At 36.8% G+C, this 21877-nt stretch overlaps 1 protein-coding gene across 1 annotated transcript; it reads right to left on the bottom strand.

Annotated features, from left to right (window-relative positions):
* Positions 1–780: 780 nt before the first annotated feature.
* LOC128646894 (G2/mitotic-specific cyclin-B1-like) lies at positions 781–15982 on the bottom strand. The gene is made up of 11 exons (XM_053699700.1): positions 15962–15982; positions 9716–9844; positions 9569–9643; positions 8941–9117; positions 7667–7825; positions 6107–6343; positions 4516–4656; positions 4297–4407; positions 3123–3217; positions 2805–2814; positions 781–921 (listed from the first exon to the last, which is right to left on the bottom strand). The coding sequence occupies exons 1-11, from the start codon at positions 15980–15982 to the stop codon at positions 781–783; spliced, it is 1296 nt and encodes a 431-aa protein (XP_053555675.1).
* Positions 15983–21877: the final 5895 nt, after the last annotated feature.

Genomic DNA, 21877 nt, shown 5'->3' with positions numbered 1-21877 from the left:
GCTAGCTGAACACATCGAGTTAGCCAATCACAAGAGAAATGTATGCAGGCACCAATCACCAGCTGGCTCGCCCTAGTGTATATATGTGTATTCATTGTCAACAATGTTAAATTATATGCTATATCTGATTCTTGCAGATTTCATTTTAACATTTTTATTTATCTAACCGTTTTAGTAACATTTTGGTTCTTTTCATATAGAAATATGTATTAGCTGTGTCGTATTTAGGTGTTGTGCTGCCATAGGCACTCAAAATTCTGCAGCCCTTTTAGCTATAAAAGCTTTTGTTCAGGGTGTAACATTTCTTTCTATTTTCATGGTATTTTCCAAAGTAAATGAGAATAGAGGGGGAAAAGCAAGGAAGATAATTGAAGAGGGGTTGAGAAGGATTGCAGATGAAGGAGAGACGGGAGAGGCGATAAGACTGCTTTCCATTGGTGGCAGTAATCAGCTGTAATAACTGTTCCCAGTAGTTTAGTGAGCCATTTCTACTAGGCCATCACATACCAGTTAAATGCGACAGTAGCCCATACAAATACAAAAATGCCCTCACATACAAGATATTCCCACTCAGACACTTTTAAACCTTATGTTGTGCTCCAAACCCCAATATAGTAAAAACTCATAAGCAGAGCGTCTGCAAAACATAAACTGCCTAGGCTAGCCTGATATTAGAGTTGTCTAAACAAATTAAGTAATTATCGTGGAGCACTGCTGGCCCTTAGAATGGCAGCTGCAAAAGTCATAACATAGTAGTCCAACTCCCATACCTTGAGGGAGTTAACGATGGCAGTCAATGATGTATGTTGACATCAGCGCTGACGTGTCTACTACTGAAGAGCTACTTGTTGTAAGGTGATGCCTGAGCAAGGATGGGCTAAGGTAACGACTCAACTTGAGGAAGTGAGCGGTTTCAAGAGCCTAGAAAAAAAAAAATGTATGTTATGGGCTGAGTCTCATCTGTCTTAAACAAAAGGTTTGCGTACCATGAGCCTGATGCCTGTCAACCCTTGAAATTAGTTTTGGCTGGCAGCATGTCAAATTGCTGCCCTAGGCACAGGCCATACAAGCAGACGAGTGAATAGGTTCAAGAAGGGCTTAAAATGGAAACTAATTTTTTTTCCATGACTCAGAGCATGCAATATTAAGCAACTTTCTAATTTACCCCTATTAATTTCTGTGTTATCTTGCTATGTTTATTTAAAAAGCAGGAATGTAAATCTTAGGAGCTGGCCCATTTTTGGTTCAACACCTGGGTTGTGCTTGCTTATTGGTGGCTAAATGTAGCCACCAATAATCAAGCACTACCCCGTGTGCTGAACCTAAAATGGGCCGGCTCCTAAGATTTACATTCCTGCTTTTTAAATAAACATAGCAAGATAAAAGAAATTAATAGGGGTAAATTAGAAAGTTACTTAATATTGCATGCTCCGAGTCATGGGAAGAAAAAAAAAAAAAAGTTCAGCCCTTCTTGAACCTAATCACTCCTCTGCTTGTATGCTCTGATGATAGCTTGAGCTATCGTTAGACTTAAGAGCTTGACCCATTCTAGGCCCAAGCGATCTGACTTGCAGATTGACTGTCCTCTTAAAATCTGCAAACGACGAATATCCAGATGATACAACAGTTTACCTTGACCTTCTGAACCAACAAAAAAAACCCACAAAAAACAAAAATAGTCCTCGATCACTCTATTTGCCGCTACATTGTCACGGGTAGATTGGAGAGTGGAATAGTCCACAATACTACAGCAGCTAAGGGAGTGCAGGCTGTAAGCAGTCAAAACAAGTAAACAAAATCATGAGAAACAGCCACACAATGAAAGGCACCAAAAAGGGCTGTAAAAATAACTGACTTTATTGAAGCATGAATAAAAGCAAAAGGTACATAGCACAACTAGCCTGACTAGTTTCCTTCCCTCAATGAGCACTTAGTCATAATAAAAATTTATTTTCGAAAAATGTCCTGATTCTTATGAAAGCCAGAGTACTTGGGTAGGAATCCTGGCCTGGTGTTCAGAAGCTCACCAAGCAAATGTAATAGCTACCAAAAACTGTCCTAAATTAAAAAAAAAAAAAAAACCCCAAACTAATGGTTCAAACCGATTCCAATAAAGCTTCCTGGGAGATCACAGAATGGAACAGTCAATCTACTTGAAGGTTATATATGAACCAAGGCCTGGAAGAATTGAATATTTAAACATTAAACCCATTTTTTATTTTTATTTTTTTTTAAAACTTCATGGGCTATAAAAATAGATCTACAAAACATTTATGCAAAGAAAAAGTGTATAATGTCCCTTTAAGGTGTAAGTCCTATTTCTGCTAAGAGCTAAATAAGCCCAGAGAAAGCAACACAAATGTAATCACAATTTGTTCACAATGCAGGGGGGGGGGGGGGAAATCACAGCTGGACCACTGAATAAAATTATATATACACACTTAATATTTAAAGTTACCAAAAGAGCAGTTTAATATCACTTTAAGGACAGATGCAGCAAGGTTAGCTTGTGAATCTGCAGTATGCACTTTGTCAGCAGACTGGAAAACCAAATAAATTTGCAGAATTGCAAAATACATAATAGAAAGACAAATACAAAAAGCATGTAGGTTTGAATTTCAAATGTGTAGTAGATTTTTATATATTTTACAAGCTCCAAGACAGACATCAGCCAATCACAAAATGCATACACTGTATTCTTGCACATGCTCAGTAGGAGCTGTGCCACAGAAACTGCACATTTTGATTTGTTAGTGAATTGGAAAGAAGTTTAAAATTTTACTCTAAAAATTTGAATTTATTACTTTCATACTCCTGATAAAAAAAAAAAAAAAAAATTAAAATAAAGTACATTGCCAACACTGCAGCCAAATATGAGGTGCCAAGCCATGCATGTAGTCAAAAGTTTTAAAAAATAAAAAAAAAAACACATTTTATATAAGAGCTTTATTTAAAACTATAAAAATGACATTAAGAGCATTAATTTAATATTGCAAAGCTAAAGTAGACACATGCAAGTTATAAAATTGATAATTCACACTAAGATTTGTTTGCGTTAAAACCATAAAGCGCAAAAATGTACATTTTAGCACAGTCCCTCATGGAATCCAAGTCATTCACACCCAGAGCGAGCTAAGCCTTGCAAGTACTCAGACTTTAGGTGTGGAAGGCAGCTGATCTTCATGTGACGACTGCTGGTGTATTTGCTCTTGACAGTCTGAAAGAAAAGGGATTAAACTTTAACCTTTGAAAGCAGTTTAACATTACTCAGCAATTCATTTGGGCAAGCCTTTGATATTAGCAATTCAAAGGTACACTAAACCCAAATTTTCTCTTTTATGATTCAGATAGAAAGTTGCATGCTCTAATTTACTCACTTGTGCTCTTTATTTAAAGGGACAGTTTACTCAAAATATTTCTCCCCTTTAATTTGTTCCCAATGATCCACTTTACCTGCTGGAGTGTATTCAATTGTTTACAAGTAGCTCCTTTACCCTTATATTGGCATTTGAAATTGTTGATTTAGTATGTGGTATCCCCACCTATTCAGAAAGTTTGTGGCCGCGCGTACTAGCTATAGATAAGCTTTGTAAACACAGCCAGCAGAAGAAATTACACTCCCAGTCGGATATAGCAGAGATAAGGTAATACAATGTTGATTTTCCATTGTTCTCTCAAAGTACTGGTGATTGTTTTAAGGACAGATATAAGATAAAGAAGCAGGTATATGTGCACAATGTGATACAGTAATGAGATCCGATTATACCTACAAGCTCAACCCATTTTATTAGGTTGTGGCTTCAAAATACAAAATCAGAGCTTTAATATACACAAATAAGCCTTAAAAAGCTAATTTTCATACTTTTTTACTCTGCAGTTGGTAAAAAAAAAGCAATTGCAAACACATTAAGGGAAAAAACTATTTTACAGTATGCAGTCCCTTTAAGAAGCAGGAATGTAATGCATAGGAGCTGGCCCATTTTTGGTTGAGAACCTGGGTTATGCTTGCTTATTGGTGGGTAAATGTAAGTCAGCAATAAGCAAGCGCTATCCATGGTGCTAAACCTAAAATGGGCTGGCTGCCAAGATTTGCATTCCTGCTTTTAAAATAAACATAGTAAGAGAATGAAGAAAAATAGGAGTAAATTAGAAAGTAGCTTAAACTTAAGGGACACAAACTATTAATTTTTTTCTTTCATAGAAAGAATTTTAAAATTTTTTTCTTTGGATACACAGCCGGAGGGGTCAGGAAGGGGGAAAAACAAAACAAAAAAAAAAAAAAAAAAAACAACTTACCAAATGCTTTGTTAGTCCATTGTTCACCATCACAACATTTTTTGCTATGTGCTGCATTACAGGAACAAGCGAATTCTCAGTATAATCCATGTAATGCTGGAGTATAGGAGTCTGAAAATAGTTAAAGTTAGTAAAAAAAAAAAAAAAACCCAGCACCATACTACAGTGCATCTTACGTCATAACTTCCCCAGACCATTGGAGACCTCAGAATCACTTACCCATTCCCCACCATCTAGAACCTTCAGAGCTAGGCAGAGAGCTGCAGCTGCTACTTGTGATGGAGGGATGTGAACCATATCATAGTCACCCATAACCAGCTCCATCAGGTACTTAGCCAAAGTATGTTGTACAGTATCCACCTGCAAAAACCAACCCATGGGTTTGATAAGCATGCTATAGAGAAAGTTATTTGTAGGCCTAGTCATTGGAAGCACGCAACTGCTAGCTTCACAATCTAAAGCTCAAGATTAATTTTTAATCCACTGTAGTTACAAATTTTACTTCTGTAATTTAACAAATGTTAAAGGCGCTTAGAATTGTTGGGGCAGGGTTTAGTATTTTGACCATATAAACATACATTTTAATCATGGAGTGAATGCCATTAAAGGCAGAGAGGGATGGGATATAATTGTTAGGTGTGAAGGATATTATGTTAGTCCATTATTAATTGACTTAAAGAAAAATGGACAGAATTGAGTGAGTTAACGGATTATTAAAGGGTCAGTCAACACCAGAATGTCGTTTCTAAAGAGATAAAACCTTAATTACCAATTCCCCAGTTTTGCATAACCAACAGTAATTATACATGTTTAACCTCCAATTACCTTGTATCTAAGCCTCAGACTGCCCCCTTATTTCAGTTCTTTTGACAGACTGAAATTTTAGCCAATCAGAGCTGTCTCCATGGTAAATTCACGTGCATGAGCTCAATGTTATCTATATGAAACACGTGAACTAATGCCCTCTAGTGTTGAAAAAAAAAAAAAACTATCAAAACTCATTTTGATTAGGTGGCCTTCAAGGTCTAAGAAATTAGCATATGAACTTCCTAGGTTTAGCTTTCAACTAAGAATACCAAGAGAACAAAGCAAAATTGGTGAAAAGTAAATTTAAAAGTGGTTTAAAATTACATGCCCTATTTCAGACCTGAAATTTTTTGGACTTGACCCTACTTTATTAGTCAAATGTCCCTTTAAGTAAGCTTACATTTCAGAAGCACTGCATTGAGTTAATTCCCCACCACCCTCTAGTCATGGGTGCCATCATGTTGAACTCTAACTTTCATTGCATGCCGGTGCATTTGTACACGTGCAACCCCTCCCTTCCACCAGTGATTCATTGGTGAGTGGGCTATTAAGAATGAAACTGGCAAAGAGTTTGGTTTTTGGACTAGAATGTCTAAAGCAGAAGCAGATTTAGTTATAGAATTTGCATTACTGGGGCTTGTATAGAATATTGGGGGGGGGGTGAGAAAAGCTCTTCAAAGAGGAAAGAGTTTATGGAAACTTACAAGTTTTGCTTTAACATGTTTAGAAGGCAAAAGTCAATTAGAAAATACATGCGAGACTATAGATTGGAGTTAATAGGATCAAGTCAATGACTATTTGTGCTATTGAGTTTTAATATCTCCTGGTGGCTAAAAAGGACAAACTCTTGAGGTTGAAGTGAAACCTGGCAGAGCATATAAATTACACATTTACACCCCCCCCCTCAAAGATTGACGTTTTAGATTGTAGGGCTAGAGGTCTTGCCAGAATGGATAATAAACATTGGGCATATTAGAAATATTTTCACAAATTGTTAACTCACCTCCCCTATTTTGGATGCTCTTCTTAAGAAGTGCAGGGGTAAGGGTCTTCCAATGTCAAACTGGAGTACTCTGAGGATGTGCCTTTCCATGTTTCTGATCTGGGCTGTGGTGTAAGTATCATCAGTCACAGAGGCAAAATCAGCTATTTCTGGAGGATAGATCTCTTCATATTTGCATGCTATGAACATGGATGTTACTCCAGCCAGTTGCAACAGCTTCTTGGGAACATTGCTCTCCTGTCAGTCAAAATGGCAAATTCATACATTTCTCCCCATCATAGACAATAACTGTTGAGTCTGCATGCCAACCATTTGTAAAGTGATTTAAAGCACCCAGGTACCCTGCTCCCAATTCCTCAGTCTGTAACCCTAGGCTGTGTAGATTTGCTTAACTGGTGGGTTTTCTCAGTGTAGGGGGGGGGGGGAGCACCAATTTTAGATGGTAATGAAAGAAAATAAAAAAATCCCCCCCAACCCCCCCCCCATCCAAACGCACTCCAGATAACAGGATACAAATGCCTGGGGTGCAACAGAAATGCTTGAACAAGCAAAAGAATGCACTCACCAAGACTTTTCAGTGATTTCCTAAGATGAACATTTTTGCGGGATTAGCCCCTTCCTCAGACATACAAAAAATGTGCATAAACCCACACCAGACACCCCAATAACAGTACTGTCATACAATCACACGTTCTGCAGGGTAGGGTGCCACCCACATAGTGACATCACCATCCCTAGCAACGTGTGAATGGTTACAATAGACATTTTTGGCTCTTATGTTTGGCCACTATGCCTCATTTCTCATGCTTATCTACTTGCCTAGGCGCTATTTGATTAGCTTTTTCTTGCCTGTATATTTTGTTTAACTTTGTTACCATGACACCGGCCCCCTAGGCTAGAAGGTAGTTCTTAGCTTTGATACACAGACCCGATACTTTGTCATTTACAGCGGCTCTATTTCAAAGTTGCATTTAATACTTGGCTGCTACATAGAATGGATCAGTTCCATATATCTAATTGGGACCGGATATATTTGATTACATATGTCCACGGTCTTGTTCTCCTACACTCACTTATACATATAAATATTTATGTGGTGTGTACTATGTATCATATGTTTGACTATATTGTATCTCATCCTGCAATGTATCTCTCATCCTGCAATGTATATCTATTTTTTTCTATTGTAACCATTCACACGTTGCTAAGGATGGTGATGTCACTATGTGGGTGGCACCCTACCCTGGAGAGCATGTGATTGGATGACAGTACTGTTATTAGGGTGTGTGGTGTGGGTTTATGCACATTTGTTTTTTGTATGTCTGAGGAAGGGGCTAATTCCCCGAAAACGTTCACATCTTAGGAAATATAAATCATGTACGTACATGCATGATATAGCAACACAGAAACTCTGCTTTTAACCCCCACAGGATGTTAAAGTACCACAGAAATGCTGGCCCTGAGCAGATGCAGCCAATGAGTCAGTTTTAATTACAAGTTGTTTAATATTTTTTGGAGGGAAAAAACAAAAACTAACGCTTCCTACAATGACTGACTCACCTGTAGATACCGATCCAGTATAGCTACTGTCATGAACATAGTCTCCTGGAGCAGCTTGAATTTCAGATGGACTTGCACAAGCCAGTCTATGAGTATGGCCCGCATTTTTCCATTAATTTCTTTGCCTTCAAGATAGTTGGGTCTGATAACTTGTTGTGCCTAAAATGTGAGAAAACTAAAATAAATCTCTAAACGATTCTCTTCTATTCACACTAGGACAGAAACAAAGGTCAATAAGGCCCATTACTATGGCAATAAAACGATGTTACCTAAAGTATAAAAGTTGTCACTGTTTTACCAATCAGGCGATTCTGGGCTAGAAAAACCTCTGGTGTAAAGTTATGTTTAGGCTTTTATTAGCAGAAATGTCACAGAAGCAGTTATAAAGATTAGTTTTTCTAATGGGATAAACCAATGTACACACCAAACAAATATTTACAACAAAGCCCCCACTTGTCACTTTTTTTCACTGTTAACAGACTACCAATGTTTAAAATTAAAGATTTGATAAGCATACCAAGACATTAAAGAAAATTTGATATAAAGTCTTAAGTTTATGCTCAATGTGAATTGAGCAAGTTTAATTTAATGTTCTTTTAACCTAAAGGTTCCCAAAGTGGGCAGTACTGTCCCCTTGGGTGGGGGTGATTGGATTACCATAGCTGGAAAAGAGTGGAGTATGCTAGTGGGCCCCCACTGATTTGGGGTGTTTTAGCCTAGATGCTAAGCAAAGTTACTTGTAATCTTAAAATTGTACAAACGGGGTTTAAGATTTCCTAAGTGACATGAACCAGACGATATGGATAACTATTACATCAAGCCCATTTAACATAAAATGTAGTATAGAAGATTCTTGTGATAACTTTTTTTAAAGTCCCTGTGAAAAATTAATAATTCATTTAAATAAATGTTTTCTATCCTCAGGGATTTTGCACTGCTAAATCTGAATTGTGTGTTGAGGGGGTGCCAATGTTTAATTTTCTGAAACCAAAGGGGTACTGCAATAGAGATAAGGATTATTATATCTATTGGTTCAGTATTTTAAGGAAAGTTACCACAGATTCATATAAATATTCCCTTCAAATGACATAAGCCTATGATGTAAATTGACCAGGCGTCATTTTATGACTTTAGGCCCTTGCCAGTTTTTAAATCAGTTAACCCTTTACACAAAGGCTGTCCACTGACAATTTTATATCAACCATAGTTTAGTGAAGTTAAAGCTTTGAAAAGTTCATTCAAGTTTTACAAAAATTTTTTTTTTTTTTATATACCTCTAAACTTCTAAGATAGCAGTAAATGTCCTTCACATAGTCACTGCATAACAAGGGGTTTTCAGCATCTTCAGAATCCACATCCTTCACCTGAATTATGATACTGGAAAATGCTTGAGGTATCTCAGTAGGACATGAAGTTTCCATTGGGCTGCTAGAAATGGACACTGGGAATTGCTGATAAGTGGAGAGAACATACCAACTTTAAACTCTTTAACATGCTTAATATATTTGAGAAACTGCCTAATAAATGACAGATGTCACAAATACCAGAACTTTCAGGGGGAGAACCTCCCCCAAAACACCAGTGTTATGTTCCAGGATGACCCAATATTCTGGTTGAAAAACCCTTCCATGGTGTAAATAAAAGTATGAATGTTAGTTTTATAAATATGTACATGCAACCTTATGGCTGCTAGTAGAAGCATAAACTAAACTTCTAGCAAATATGATTCACTTTTATTTTATAGTAAAAATGTTGTGGTCACATGAAAGGGTTCTAAGCAACCAGATATTTCCCCTCTAAGCGAGTGACCTTGGGTGCCCAGACAGACACTAATCAGGAAGTGTAATGAGACAGTCTACACCAGTATTAAGAAACTTTGGGCCCACAGTGATCATATCAAACCTTAGGCTTATCCTTCTCCAATACACCGGGTTGATTTGGCTTTACAGCAATTTGTTTTCTTCCAGCTTTTCTTTTCTGGGGGATAGAATGCTATAAGCAAAGACTTATATCAACACTGGATAACATCAAGTCTTCAAATATCCTTACCTTGTTTGCAGGCAATTTTGTCTTCACAAGTTGGTTCCCAATGTCCCTCAAAGTGTTTCTTGGTCGGGATGTCAGAGCCTTCTGAGCCATGACTGGCTCTGCAGTATTCTCAGAGTTCAGCTTCATACTCTTATTAAAAGATATTGAATTAGGGAGAACAAGGGAAACCATTTAGTTTTTTTAAAGAGGCACAGTACATAAACTGAAGTGTACTTTGATTCCTACGTTTTATATCCAACTATGAAATATTTTTCCCTACTACACCATCTAAAGAAAGTGTAGGACTCAACTAACCACACAATATTCTACCTAGCAATTGCTTGTTTATTTCTGTTTGACTAGATAAAAAAAAAAAAAAAAAAAAAAAAAAATCTACATCTTAGTCAAGTCTTACTTTAAATTAAGTTGCAGGTATCCTCCTGCACCTCGTCTATATCATGCAGCAGTAACAGTAAACTGTTAATTTAACTTGTTTCTGGTTTTGTTTTTTACACTAGTTAAGGTTTTAATGCAGTCCAGATTGTTATGCCTTCAATCTGGACTGCATTAAAACTTTAACTAGTTGGGCGGGGGATTCAACAGACTCAATGCTATTCAGTAGAGTGCATAGATGCAGCCCAGATTGTGATGTTACAAGGGGCAGAGCTTGGCGAACATTTCAAAGTGAACAGAAAGTCGTCATAAAATAATTTTTACTGTAACTGCTGCATGATATCCTCCTGCACACCTTCCTATAACTGCAGCTTAAAGGGACATGAAACTTTAAAAATGTCATGTTGTGCCTAAATCATGAAAGAAAACAAGTTTCCAGTTTACTTCTCATATCAAATTTGTTTCATTCTCTTTGTCCAAGTCTTTGAAGTAGCACTGAGCAGCAATGCACCACTGGTTCTAACTGAACACATTTATGAGCCAATGACAATTTGTATATAGATGCAGCCACCAATCAGCAGCTAGAACCTAGGTTCTTTGCTGCTCCGGAGCTTACCTAGATAAACCTTGCAAAGGATAAGAGAAGGAATCAAAGTAAATTGGAAAGTTGTTTAAAGTCAATTAGACATCATAATTTTACTGTCCCTTTAATCTAATGCTTCCACATACTCCACCTGCTGCTGAGGATCTTCTAGTGGATCCCAACCAAGACCAGGAAAACAGTCACCCACGCCCTTGTCAGCAGCAATGCACTTTACACCGGCTCCACCAACAAGCAAAACAGACTCCAGCACATCCAGAATGCCTCGGCCAGACTCATCCTCTACCTCCCTCGCCCAATGCCACATCACCAAACACCTGCACTGGCTCCCCATCAACAAAAGAATCAAGTTTAAGCTTCTCACCCACGTGTAAGCCATCTACAACATCAGTCCCGAATACCAAATGCCCTTATCAGGACAATTCCCTACTCCTCATAGGGCATCTTTTTATAGTATAGGGCACAAGTTATGTTCACTTTAGAGCAATGCCCAACTAAGAGCAAGATTACATTACGCTGATTTTTACTCTGTTTTGGTATCATACACTGCTGCATTTAAATGCGGTGCATATATTTTACCCACTGCCCCAAAATTTTTACTCCCATAAGCCAACATAGAACCGTGTTGCAAATCTGTATCACAAGGACTTATTGGGCAAAAATAAATTTAACTCCATTTTCACCACATATAGGCAGGCACAGCAAGCCTTGCCCTGAAAATGTGAGCACCGTAACTGGCTGAAAGTTTTAACCAACACCGAACGCATGGGCAATATCTAGCCATCAACCCCCACTGTTTTATTTATTTATTTTTATATATATATATATATATATATATATATATATATATATATATATATATATATATATATATATATATATATATATATATATATATATATATATATAACGCAGTGAGGTCAGAAGCTGGTGAGGCACTAGATATGATACGCCAGAGAAACACATGTACAGAGGGCCGCAAGTACCCCCAACAGGACAGGTTTAAATGATAGCTGAACTAGTGGACAGGTGACATAATCAGGTGATGGTGAGAGCAAGTTAGTAACCACTGAGTTACTGATCAGCTGATTACTTCACCTGTGCACTGATTCAGCTATAATGAAAACCTGGCATGTTGGGGGTACTTGAGGACCATGGTTGAGAAACACTGCACTAAAGCACCAGCTCATTGGAAATGTATTGATTACCTGGAGAATAAAGCACACATACTCTGCTCACCGACACCCACACAATTCTGTGGCACAGTGCCAGTTACTAAGCAATTAGAATGATACACAATCTACACACTACTGTATTGTGAAAATAGAAATAGTTTACCATACAAGTTTTACACAAAGGACAAGTTATCAATACTGCCAACACAGCTGCTGCAATATGGTTTCAAGAAAAGCACATCCCACTTAGGTATGCTCTTCAAAGGACACCAAAAGAATGAAGTACATAATAAAAGTAAAATAGAAAGTTTTTTGTGTGCAATTTCTATCTGAATGATGGAAAGGTAATTATGACTCATATTCCTTTCAAAAACTAATTTGCTGACATGGGGCCAGTAACAGTTGATGCTAATTCTCAAAACCTAAATAAACTAGAAAAGTCTATTAAAATAGAATGCTCTACCTCAATCATGAAAGTTTAATTTTAAATGTCTCCCTTTAACTATGTTTAACCAGTTACTTTACAGTGGCATTATTTCTAAAAGCATTTAACTGCAATAATTACATATTTTTTATATGACTCATTATCTCCTTTTTATTAATATAAACTTGTATAAAAGCAGCACATAATGCAACAGCTTTCATGATTTGTGAATTACAAGTTAACAGCAGTCTTTAAATAAATGGAGACAGAAATAAAAATAGATACTGCATCCTCTGACTGAACAGACATAACATATGGAGTTTGTACCCAATTAATTAAAATAACCATGAAAAAGGGAGGCTTAGCAATATTCAATGTCAAACTTTAATATAAATAATGTGGACACTGCACACTTAACTTCAAACTCTGGGTTTTAAATTATGGATTTAAATTTGAATTGCCCCTTTGACTTCCTGTCAGTATTGGGTTATGCTCACTTACTGTCCCCACCTGTTAATGAGCTGTATCTGAACACAATTTGTGAATCACAAGAGATGTAGAATACTACTTTACTCTTCTGCTTGGTGTCATCTGTTCTTAGGTTACCTCAGCTTCCAGTTGTCACATGATCCTGCTCGCTGCATCCTCCTGATTAATCTATATATATCCTTCACTTGCTAGGAGGCATCAAGAGGGGTGCCTCCTATTGGTCTCAATTTTTGCTGACAATATATTGACAGAACACAGGTGGCGCTGCAGCACAGCTTTTCCTTTGACCCACGTACTGCAATGGAGAGAAGCGTTCCTGTACCTGCCTCTCCATAGCATTACATGGGGGGGGAATTATTTTTTTGGACTGTTTTAATTAAAGCTTTGGCCACATATGGCAGGGTAGGCACTGCCTCCTATGAGTGCATGATTTTTATATCTATCTCTATCTATAATATCTCTACAGTGGGGGTTGATGGGTAGATATTGCACATGCGTTCTGTGTTAAAACTTTCACATACCCCTAATCCACCAAACCCACAACGCAAACAAATGAAATTACTAAGCCCCCTAAACTAAATCTTTTTTTGTAACTAAAAAGATTTAATCTATTACAAAAAAAAAAAAAAAAAATCCCTAAACTACCCATTGCCCCTAAAGGGGCATTTGTATGGGCATTGCAATTAAAAGGGCATTCAGCTTTTACTGCCCTTAAAGGGCTAGTCTAGTCATAATTAAAACTTCATGATTCAGATAGAGCATGAAATTTAAAGCAATTTTCATATTTACTCCTATTAATTTCTCTTGGTATCTTTATTTGAAAACACAAGAATGTAGGCATAGGAGCCAGACCATTTTTGGTTCACCACCTGGGTAGCACTTTGATTTGTGTCTTAATGTAGCCACCAATCAGCAAGCTCTATCCAGCTTCTAAGCTTTCATTCAAATAAAGATACCAAGAAAAAAAAATATAAATATAGGAGTAAATTAGAAAATTGCATGCATCTAGAATGCCTCGGCCAGACTCATCCTCTACCTCCCCAATGTCACATCAAACATATGCGAGACCTGCACTGGCTACCCATCAACAAAAGAATCACGTTGAAGCTTCTCACCCACACGTTAAGTCCCTCCATAACATCGGTCCCGAATATTTAAACCGCCACGTAACCTACACCTCCGCCAGACAGCTTTGATCCCCTGCATCAGAAGACCACAGCGTGAGGCAGATCCTACTCTCACCTGGCAGCCAAGACATGGAACACTCTCCTGCTGCACCTCAGACAAGCTACCTCCCTAACTAAGTTCAGAAAGGACCTCAAGACCTGGCTCTTCGACTGAACTGCAGCAACCCCAAGCACCTTGAGACCCTTAAAGGCGAGTAGCCATGCTTTACAAAAACCCCAATAGATAGAAAGTAAGACTTAGAATGACTAAAGTGTAGACTGTGCCTTTAAATGGCTATATCACTGGACTGCTAAACTAACAGCTTGCAAGTACATTCAGTTTTTTTTTTAAAAAAAGAGATAATCTTTAATTGTGGAATTAACATGCTTCTATTTATATAAAAAGAAAATATTCAGTAACCCAGCAGTAGCTATTTTGTAGTTTTAAAAAGAGGGGATGTCACCCTAACACCTATAAATAGCAATCATGAAGTGTGTACAGGTGGCCCTCGTTTTACAACGGATCAATTTACACCATTTCAGAACAACAACCTTTTTTTCCCCAGGCATGTGACTGCTATTGAAAAGCATTGAGAAGCAATGCATTTATTAAAATAGCCAGTAGGTGGAGCTGTCCGTTTGTGTTGCAGCTAAGCAAGCTGAAATTAATCAGTTTAACCAGACCTGAGCTATCAAGCAGATTTCAAAAGAACAAGATCTTCCTGTCTATAAATCAGTCCAGATTGGAATGCATAGAAAGAACTGTTTGCAGAAAAATGCAAGTGAAGTCTGTGTTGTGTGATGTTTTTTGTTAGGTTTATAATGCTGTTTAGCATATAAAGTCTTCATTTCAAATATTTAAAAATAATGTATTAGGTGTTATTTATGACAATTTTGAGAGGGGCCTGGAACCGATCTCCCTCACTTTCCATTGACCTACATTAAAAAATGGGTTTCAATTTACAACCATTCCTTCTGGAACCTAACCTCAGCATCATAAACTGAGGTGTGTTTGTATGAGAGTATATATATCCACCCCATAATCATTTATCAAATGATTTCCTAGCTGTTGTGCTAGGTAGGCGATTTATGTAAATTCCAATTAATTTTGGTGCATTCTCTTGGTATCTTTGATGGAGTGGCAATGCACTACTAGCTGAACACATTGGTAAGCCAATCAACAGCTAGCTCAACCTCATGAATGCTTTTCAACAAAGGATACCAAAAGAACTAAGCAAATTAATAGAACCAAGTCAAAAAGTTATGCTGTATCATAAGATAGTTTCTTTTCTGTTTAAAGAGACAGCTTTAAAACACTTTCCAATTTACTTCATTCTCTTGGTAGCCTTTAATTAAGCAGCTACTACTGGGAGCTAGCACAACACATCAGGTGAGCCAATGAATTGAAAAGGAATATATGTGCAGTCACCAATAATCATGTAACTCCCAATAGCTACTGAGCCTCTTTTAGTAGGCTTTGCAAAAAAGATTAAAGAAAAGCAACTTAGACAAGAGAAGTAAAATTTAAAAGATGCATGGTTTGAATTGTTAGTTTAATTTTGACTTTACTGTACCTTTAAGCTCACTCAGGTTACGGTCCCTGCAGAACATAAAAGTTCAAAAAGACCCCTGAATACATTTGAAGCATTGGATTTAATTTCATCTACAAAAAAGTTCTGACAATAGAGAACACACACACACACTTCAGTATCAGATACCAACAGCTTTACTTACCTCATTAGTAAACCTATATAAAGAATATCTAACAAAAGTGATGAATTCTACTTGGATACAGAAAGCTTAAAATCACATTTACATTGTGGAACTAGACAGACCAACTCTGCTCCAATGAGTTTCAAACTATAGAAGCAATTAGGCAGTAAACCTGATAGTTTAGCAACATTAAACCTGAAGGTCCCATTGTGCTGAAACTGAACATAAAAAAATAGAATATATCAGTCACAGAACATACAGCAATACTATCTGCTTCCATTAGCATAAAACATAATTTACCAATACCCTGGTTCTAATTGCAGCCATTTGTGAGACTTCAGCTTCAAACTAACTGCAGCCCTGGAGCAAACAAATGCTTTTTAACAAGTGAGATCACATGAGCTAACTCATTGATTGGCTCAGACCACCATTTCTTTGTAAATCTTCAAGTGTTTCATTTATTACTTAATTGCAATTAACCTTTGCTTGGCTTCACATTTAAAGGAGAAGAAATGTGTTTCCTGCATATGAATGAACTAAGCTGTGTATTTAGATTTTTGTAGTGCAGAACTTGTTCATAGTCTATCACACGTGCTGAAAAACTATCACAGCTTTATATGTGGACAATGACCCACCCTACAAACATCAGAACAACATAAATATTTTTTAGTACAGAAGCAATCACTGGGGAAAAAATACAAAATAATATTTTATTATGTTACCCTATTTAGATAAGACAGAGAAAACATGACTAATACCTATATGGACAGTGCACTGTAAAATAGTTTTTCCCATAATGTGTTTCTAGTAATATGTTACACCAGCTGCAGAGTATAACATGTATTAGAAACATTCCTTTAGGTTTATTTTTGTATATGAAATAGCCAATTTGTTCCTTGAAACCACAATCCATCAAAATGTGTTGAGCTTGCAATGAAATCAAATAACCTTATTTTATCACTTTCTCTACAAACATACGTATTTCTGTCTGTAAAACAAATCCCAATACTTTAGATAGAACCATTTAAAATTACCATTTTATTACTTTTATCTTTCCTACTGGGAGTGTAATTTCTTATTCTGGATATGTTTACACAGCTTTTGTATAGCCAATACTTAGCCAATACTTAAAAACATTTTTTTTCATGATTCAGATAGAGCATACAATTTAAAAACAAATTTAAATTTTACTTCTGTTATCTAATTTGCTTTGTTCTCTTGGTATCCATTGTTGAAATGCATACCTAGGTAGGCTCAGTAGCTGGGAGCTAGCTGCTGATTGGTGGCTGCACATTTATACCTCATATCATTGATTTACCTATGTGTTCAGCTAGCTCCCAGTAGTAGGAGGACCACTGCCATGAAGAAAAGAGCACAGCTGAAGCTGATCACCTAGGAGCCGGAGTCAAGTTGGGTGAGTAGAAACTTTAAAGTTTAGAATTAGGATTTTTTGGGGGTGTTTTTTAATTTTTTAGAAGTTGTTTTTTTGTTGTTGTTTTTTAGCCCAAAAAAGCTGAAATAACTTTAGGGCAATGCCCTACAAAATGCCCTTCTTATGGCAATCCTTTTTTTAGGATAGTGATTTTTTTTTAGGTTAGGTTTTTTTAGATTAGGATTTTTTAAGTATAGTTTTTTTTTTGTTTTTTTTTTCATTGGGCAAAATAGCTTAGACTTTAGCGCAAAGCCCTACCAAATTCCCTGCTCCTCATAGGGCATCTTTTTTTATTTATTTTTAATTTAGGATTTTTTTCTAGTATAGGGCTTTTTTATTGGGCACAAGAGTTATGCTCACTTTAGAGCAATGCCCAACTAAGGGCAAGATTACATCGTTTTTACTCGGTTTTGGTATCACATATATGCTGCCACATTTAAATGCGGCGCTTATATTTCACCCGTTGCCCGCAATTTTTACTCCCATAAGCTAACATAGAACCGCGTCACAAATCGGTATCACATATTTAGCGCAAGGACAAACGCAGTGAAAATAAAGAAATTTTACTCCATTTTCACCTCGCCACACATAGGTAGACGCAGCAAGCCTTGCACTGAAAATGTGAGCACTGTATCTCCCGTAACTGGCTGAAAATATTAACTAACACCTAACGCATGTGCAATATCTATCTATCTATCTGTCAACTGCCAACCTCCACCGCAATAACTAATAAAATATATTAACCCCTTATCCGCCATTAACCCACATCGCAATAAACCTAATACATTTATTAACCCCTAATCCACCATTAACCCACATCACAATAAACCTAATAAATGTATTAACCCCTAATCCGCCATAACCCACTTCGCAATAAACCTAATAAATGTATTATCCCCTATACCGCCATTATCCCACATCGCAATAAACCTAATAAAACTATTAACCCCTAATCCGCCATTAACCCACAACACAATAAAGCTAATAAATCTATTAACCCCTAATCTGCCAAACCCCCACAATGCAAATAACAAATTAAATTACTAAGCCCGCTAACCTAACACCCCCTAAATTAACCCCAATTACCTAAATTAAAAAATACTAAGTTACAATTAAAATAAAAAAGCTAACATTAATAAAAAATAAAAAACTAAGATTAAATTAATCTAAGATAAAAAAAAAAAAACACTAAAAAAATCCTAAACTACCCATTGCCCCTAAAGGGGCATTTGTATGGGCATTGCCCTTAAAAGGGCATTCAGCTCTTTTACTGCCCTTAAAGGGATAGTCTAGTCAAAGTTAAACTTTCATGATTCAGATAGCGCATGCAATTTAAAGTAACTTTCAAATTTACTCCTATTATCAATTTTTCTTCGTTCTCTTGGAATCTTTATTTGAAAAAACAAGAATGTAAGCATAGGAGCCGGCCCATTTTTGGTTTACCACCTGGGTAGCACTTTCTGATTGGTGTCTTAATGTAGTCACCAATCAGCAAGTGCTACCCAGGTGCTGAACCAAAAATGGGCCTGCTTCTAAGCTCTATCTGAATTATGGAAGTTTAATTTTGACTAGACTATTCCTTTAAAAGGGCATTCAGCTCTTTTAAAAGTGCCCAATTAATCCCTAATCTAAACCCCCCCCCAAAAAAAAAGCCTAAGTCTAACCCCCAACTAGGTACTCACCGTTCACCGCGGAGCCATGGAGCTGTTCAAATCAGCCAATAGGATTTCAGTAGCTCTCATACTATTGGCTGATTTGAATTTGCCAATAGGAATGCAAGGGACACCATATTTAAATGCGCACCTTGAATTCACTATTCAGTGTACGGCGGCGATCGTAAGAAGAGGATCCTCCACGCTCCATGGCTCCACAGTCCTGGATGAAGTAGGAAGAGGTCCCCGCTTGGAAGAAGATGTCGGCCGCTTGGAAGAAGACTTACCCCGCCAGGCCCTTCTTCGCCCGACTTCAGGAACGGTGAGTACCTATTTGGGGGTTAGATTTAGGATTTATTTTTTGGGGGTTGTTTTTTTTTAGATTAGGGATTTATTGGGCACGCTTAAAAGAGCTGAATACCCTTTTAAGGGCAGTAATAGAGCTGAATGCCCTTTTAAGGGCAATGCCCATACAAATACTCCTTTAGGGGCAATGGGTAGTTTAGGATTTTTAGTGTTAGTTTTTTTATTTTGGGGGGTTTGGGTGGTTTTACTGTTAGAGGGGGGACTTAGTATTTTTTAACGTAAAAGAGCTGTTTAACTTAGGGCAATGCCCTACAAAAGGCCCTAATATATAGTAATGTTACTTTAATTGTAACTTATTATTTTTTAATTTAGGTAATTGGGGTTAAATTACGGGGTGTTAGGTTAGGGGGTTTAGTAATTTAATCAGTTATTTCCATTGTGGGGGTTTGGTGGATTAGGGGTTAATAGATTTATTAGGTTTGTTCCATTGTGGGTTTGACGGATTAGGGGATAATAGATTTATAATGTTTGTTGCGATGTGGGTTAATAGCGGATTAGGGGTTAATAGTTTTAATAGGTACTTTGCATTGTGGGGGGTTGGCGGATTAGGGATTAATACTTTTATTAGGTAGATTGCGATGTGGGTTAATGTCAGATTAGGGGTTAATATATTTATTAGGTAGATTGCGATGTGGGTGAATGGCGGATTAGGGGTTAATACATTTATGATGTAGTTTGCGATGTTGATGTTGGCGGATTTAGGGGTTAATACATTTATTATTAGTTCCGATATCGGGGTTATGGTGGATATAGGGGTTTTGACGTGTCGGGTTTATTTTTGGGAGGCGTTTTAGACTTTTAACGGGAGATTTAACTTTTTTTCCTTAGGCGCCAGCGGTTTCTAACGTTCTGTAACTCACTAGTGACTCCAGAAATTTGTATTTACGCACATTTCTGGACATCGCTAGTTTGTCCAACTTATGGCACTTTATGAACTGCCGGCGCCATATATGTGATTCCCCGATGTGCAAGGTGAAATTACAGGCGACGCAGGTTTCAGCAGTTGCGCTGAAGCCTGCGCCGCATATGTAATCTCGCCCTAAATGCCTTTTTCAGGCCAATCTTTTTTTAGAATAGTTTTTTTTTTTTTTTTTAAATTTAGGATTTTTTTTAGTATAGGGCTTTTTTAGGGCACTGCGCTACCAAATGCCCTTTTTTTTTTTTATAGGCTTTTTTGGGGGGTGGTGGGTAACTTTAATTGTAGAATGGGGTAGTATTTTTTTTAGAAAAAGAGCTAAATCACTTTAGTGCAATGTTCTACAAAAAGCCATTCTAGGGGCTATTTCTATAGTAACTTTTAGTGTTAGTATAGGGTTTTTATTTTGGGGTGTTTTTTTCTTTCTTTAAAGGGGTCTTTAGTTTTAGTATACGGCATAACTGTTTTTTATTTTTGGTTGTGTTTTTTTATTATCAGTAATTTTAGTGTTTGTTATTTTTTGTAACTTATAGGGTGTTAGCTGAGAGGTCTGGGGGGTTAGCTATTAGTTAAAGGGACAGTCTACAATATAATTTTTATTGTTTTAAAAGAAAGATAATCCCTTTATTACCCATTCCCCAGTTTGCATAACCAACATAGTTATATTAATATACTTTTTATCTCTGTGATTACCTTGTATCTAAGCACACATGATCACATGGCTTTTTTTATTATCTATTGACTTGCATTTTAGCCAGAGGCAGTCTATAGTGGCTTAGAAACAGTCAGAAATTTAGAGGTTTAAATGTTATAAAGTATATTAACATAACAATGTTGGTTGTGCAAAACTGGGGAGTGGGTAGTAAAGGCATTGTCTATCTTTTTAAACAATAACAATTTTAGTGTTGACTGTCCCTTTAAAGGGATGGTCAAGTCAAAATTAAAGTTTTATGATTAAGATAGGGCATGCAATTTTAAACAACTTTCCAAAGTACTTTTATCATCAAATTTGCATTGTTCTCTTGGTATTCGTCATATGCTAATTTCTAAGACCTTGAAGGACGCCTCTTATCTCAGTGCATTTTGACAGTTTTTCACAGTTAGACACTGCTAGTTCATATGTGTCATATAGGTAACATTGCGCTCATTCCCATTGAGTTTACACTGATTGGCTGAAATACATGTCTGTCAAAAGGACTGAGATAAGGGGCAGTCCGCAGAGACTTAGATACAAGGTAATCACAGAGGTAAAAAGTGTATTAATATAACAATGTTGGTTATACAAAACTGGGGAATGGGTAGTAAAGGGATTATCTAGCTTTTTAAACTATAAAAATGTTGGTGTAGTTGAACCTTTAAGTAGTGTAGGGGTAGTTTGTGTTGGGGTGGTGTGACGATTTAGGGGTTAGTAGTTTTGGGGGTGTGGTTAGGTGATTAGGTTAGGGCAGGTATGAGGTTAGTAGTGTAGCGGGCTGAGTTTACGCTGGGGGTGAGGGCACATAAGGGGTTAATAGTTTAGTGTAGCATTGCATTTCTATACAATGTTAAAATGATATGCATTGTCTGTATAATGCACATTATTTAAGTTTTGTATATAATTTAAAATGTAGTTATTTTTGCTTGTTCGTTTTATTATATTAAACGTAAATATATAATTTAAATGATACATTTTTGAAAAAAATAATAAAACGAACAAGCAAAAATAACTACATTTAAAATTATATACAATACTTAAAATAATGTGCATTATACATGACAGTGAATATCATTTTAACATTGTATAGAAATGTAGTGACATAACTCCTATAGTTATAATAGGGAGGTATTTTTTGTATACTTGTACAGGTAGATTGCAG

This window comes from Bombina bombina, chromosome 2 (genome assembly GCF_027579735.1).
Source record: "Bombina bombina isolate aBomBom1 chromosome 2, aBomBom1.pri, whole genome shotgun sequence".
In the NCBI taxonomy this organism is placed as follows: domain Eukaryota; kingdom Metazoa; phylum Chordata; class Amphibia; order Anura; family Bombinatoridae; genus Bombina; species Bombina bombina.
Note: the sequence above shows the minus strand (reverse complement) of the source record. Positions and strands in the feature narration are given on the sequence as shown.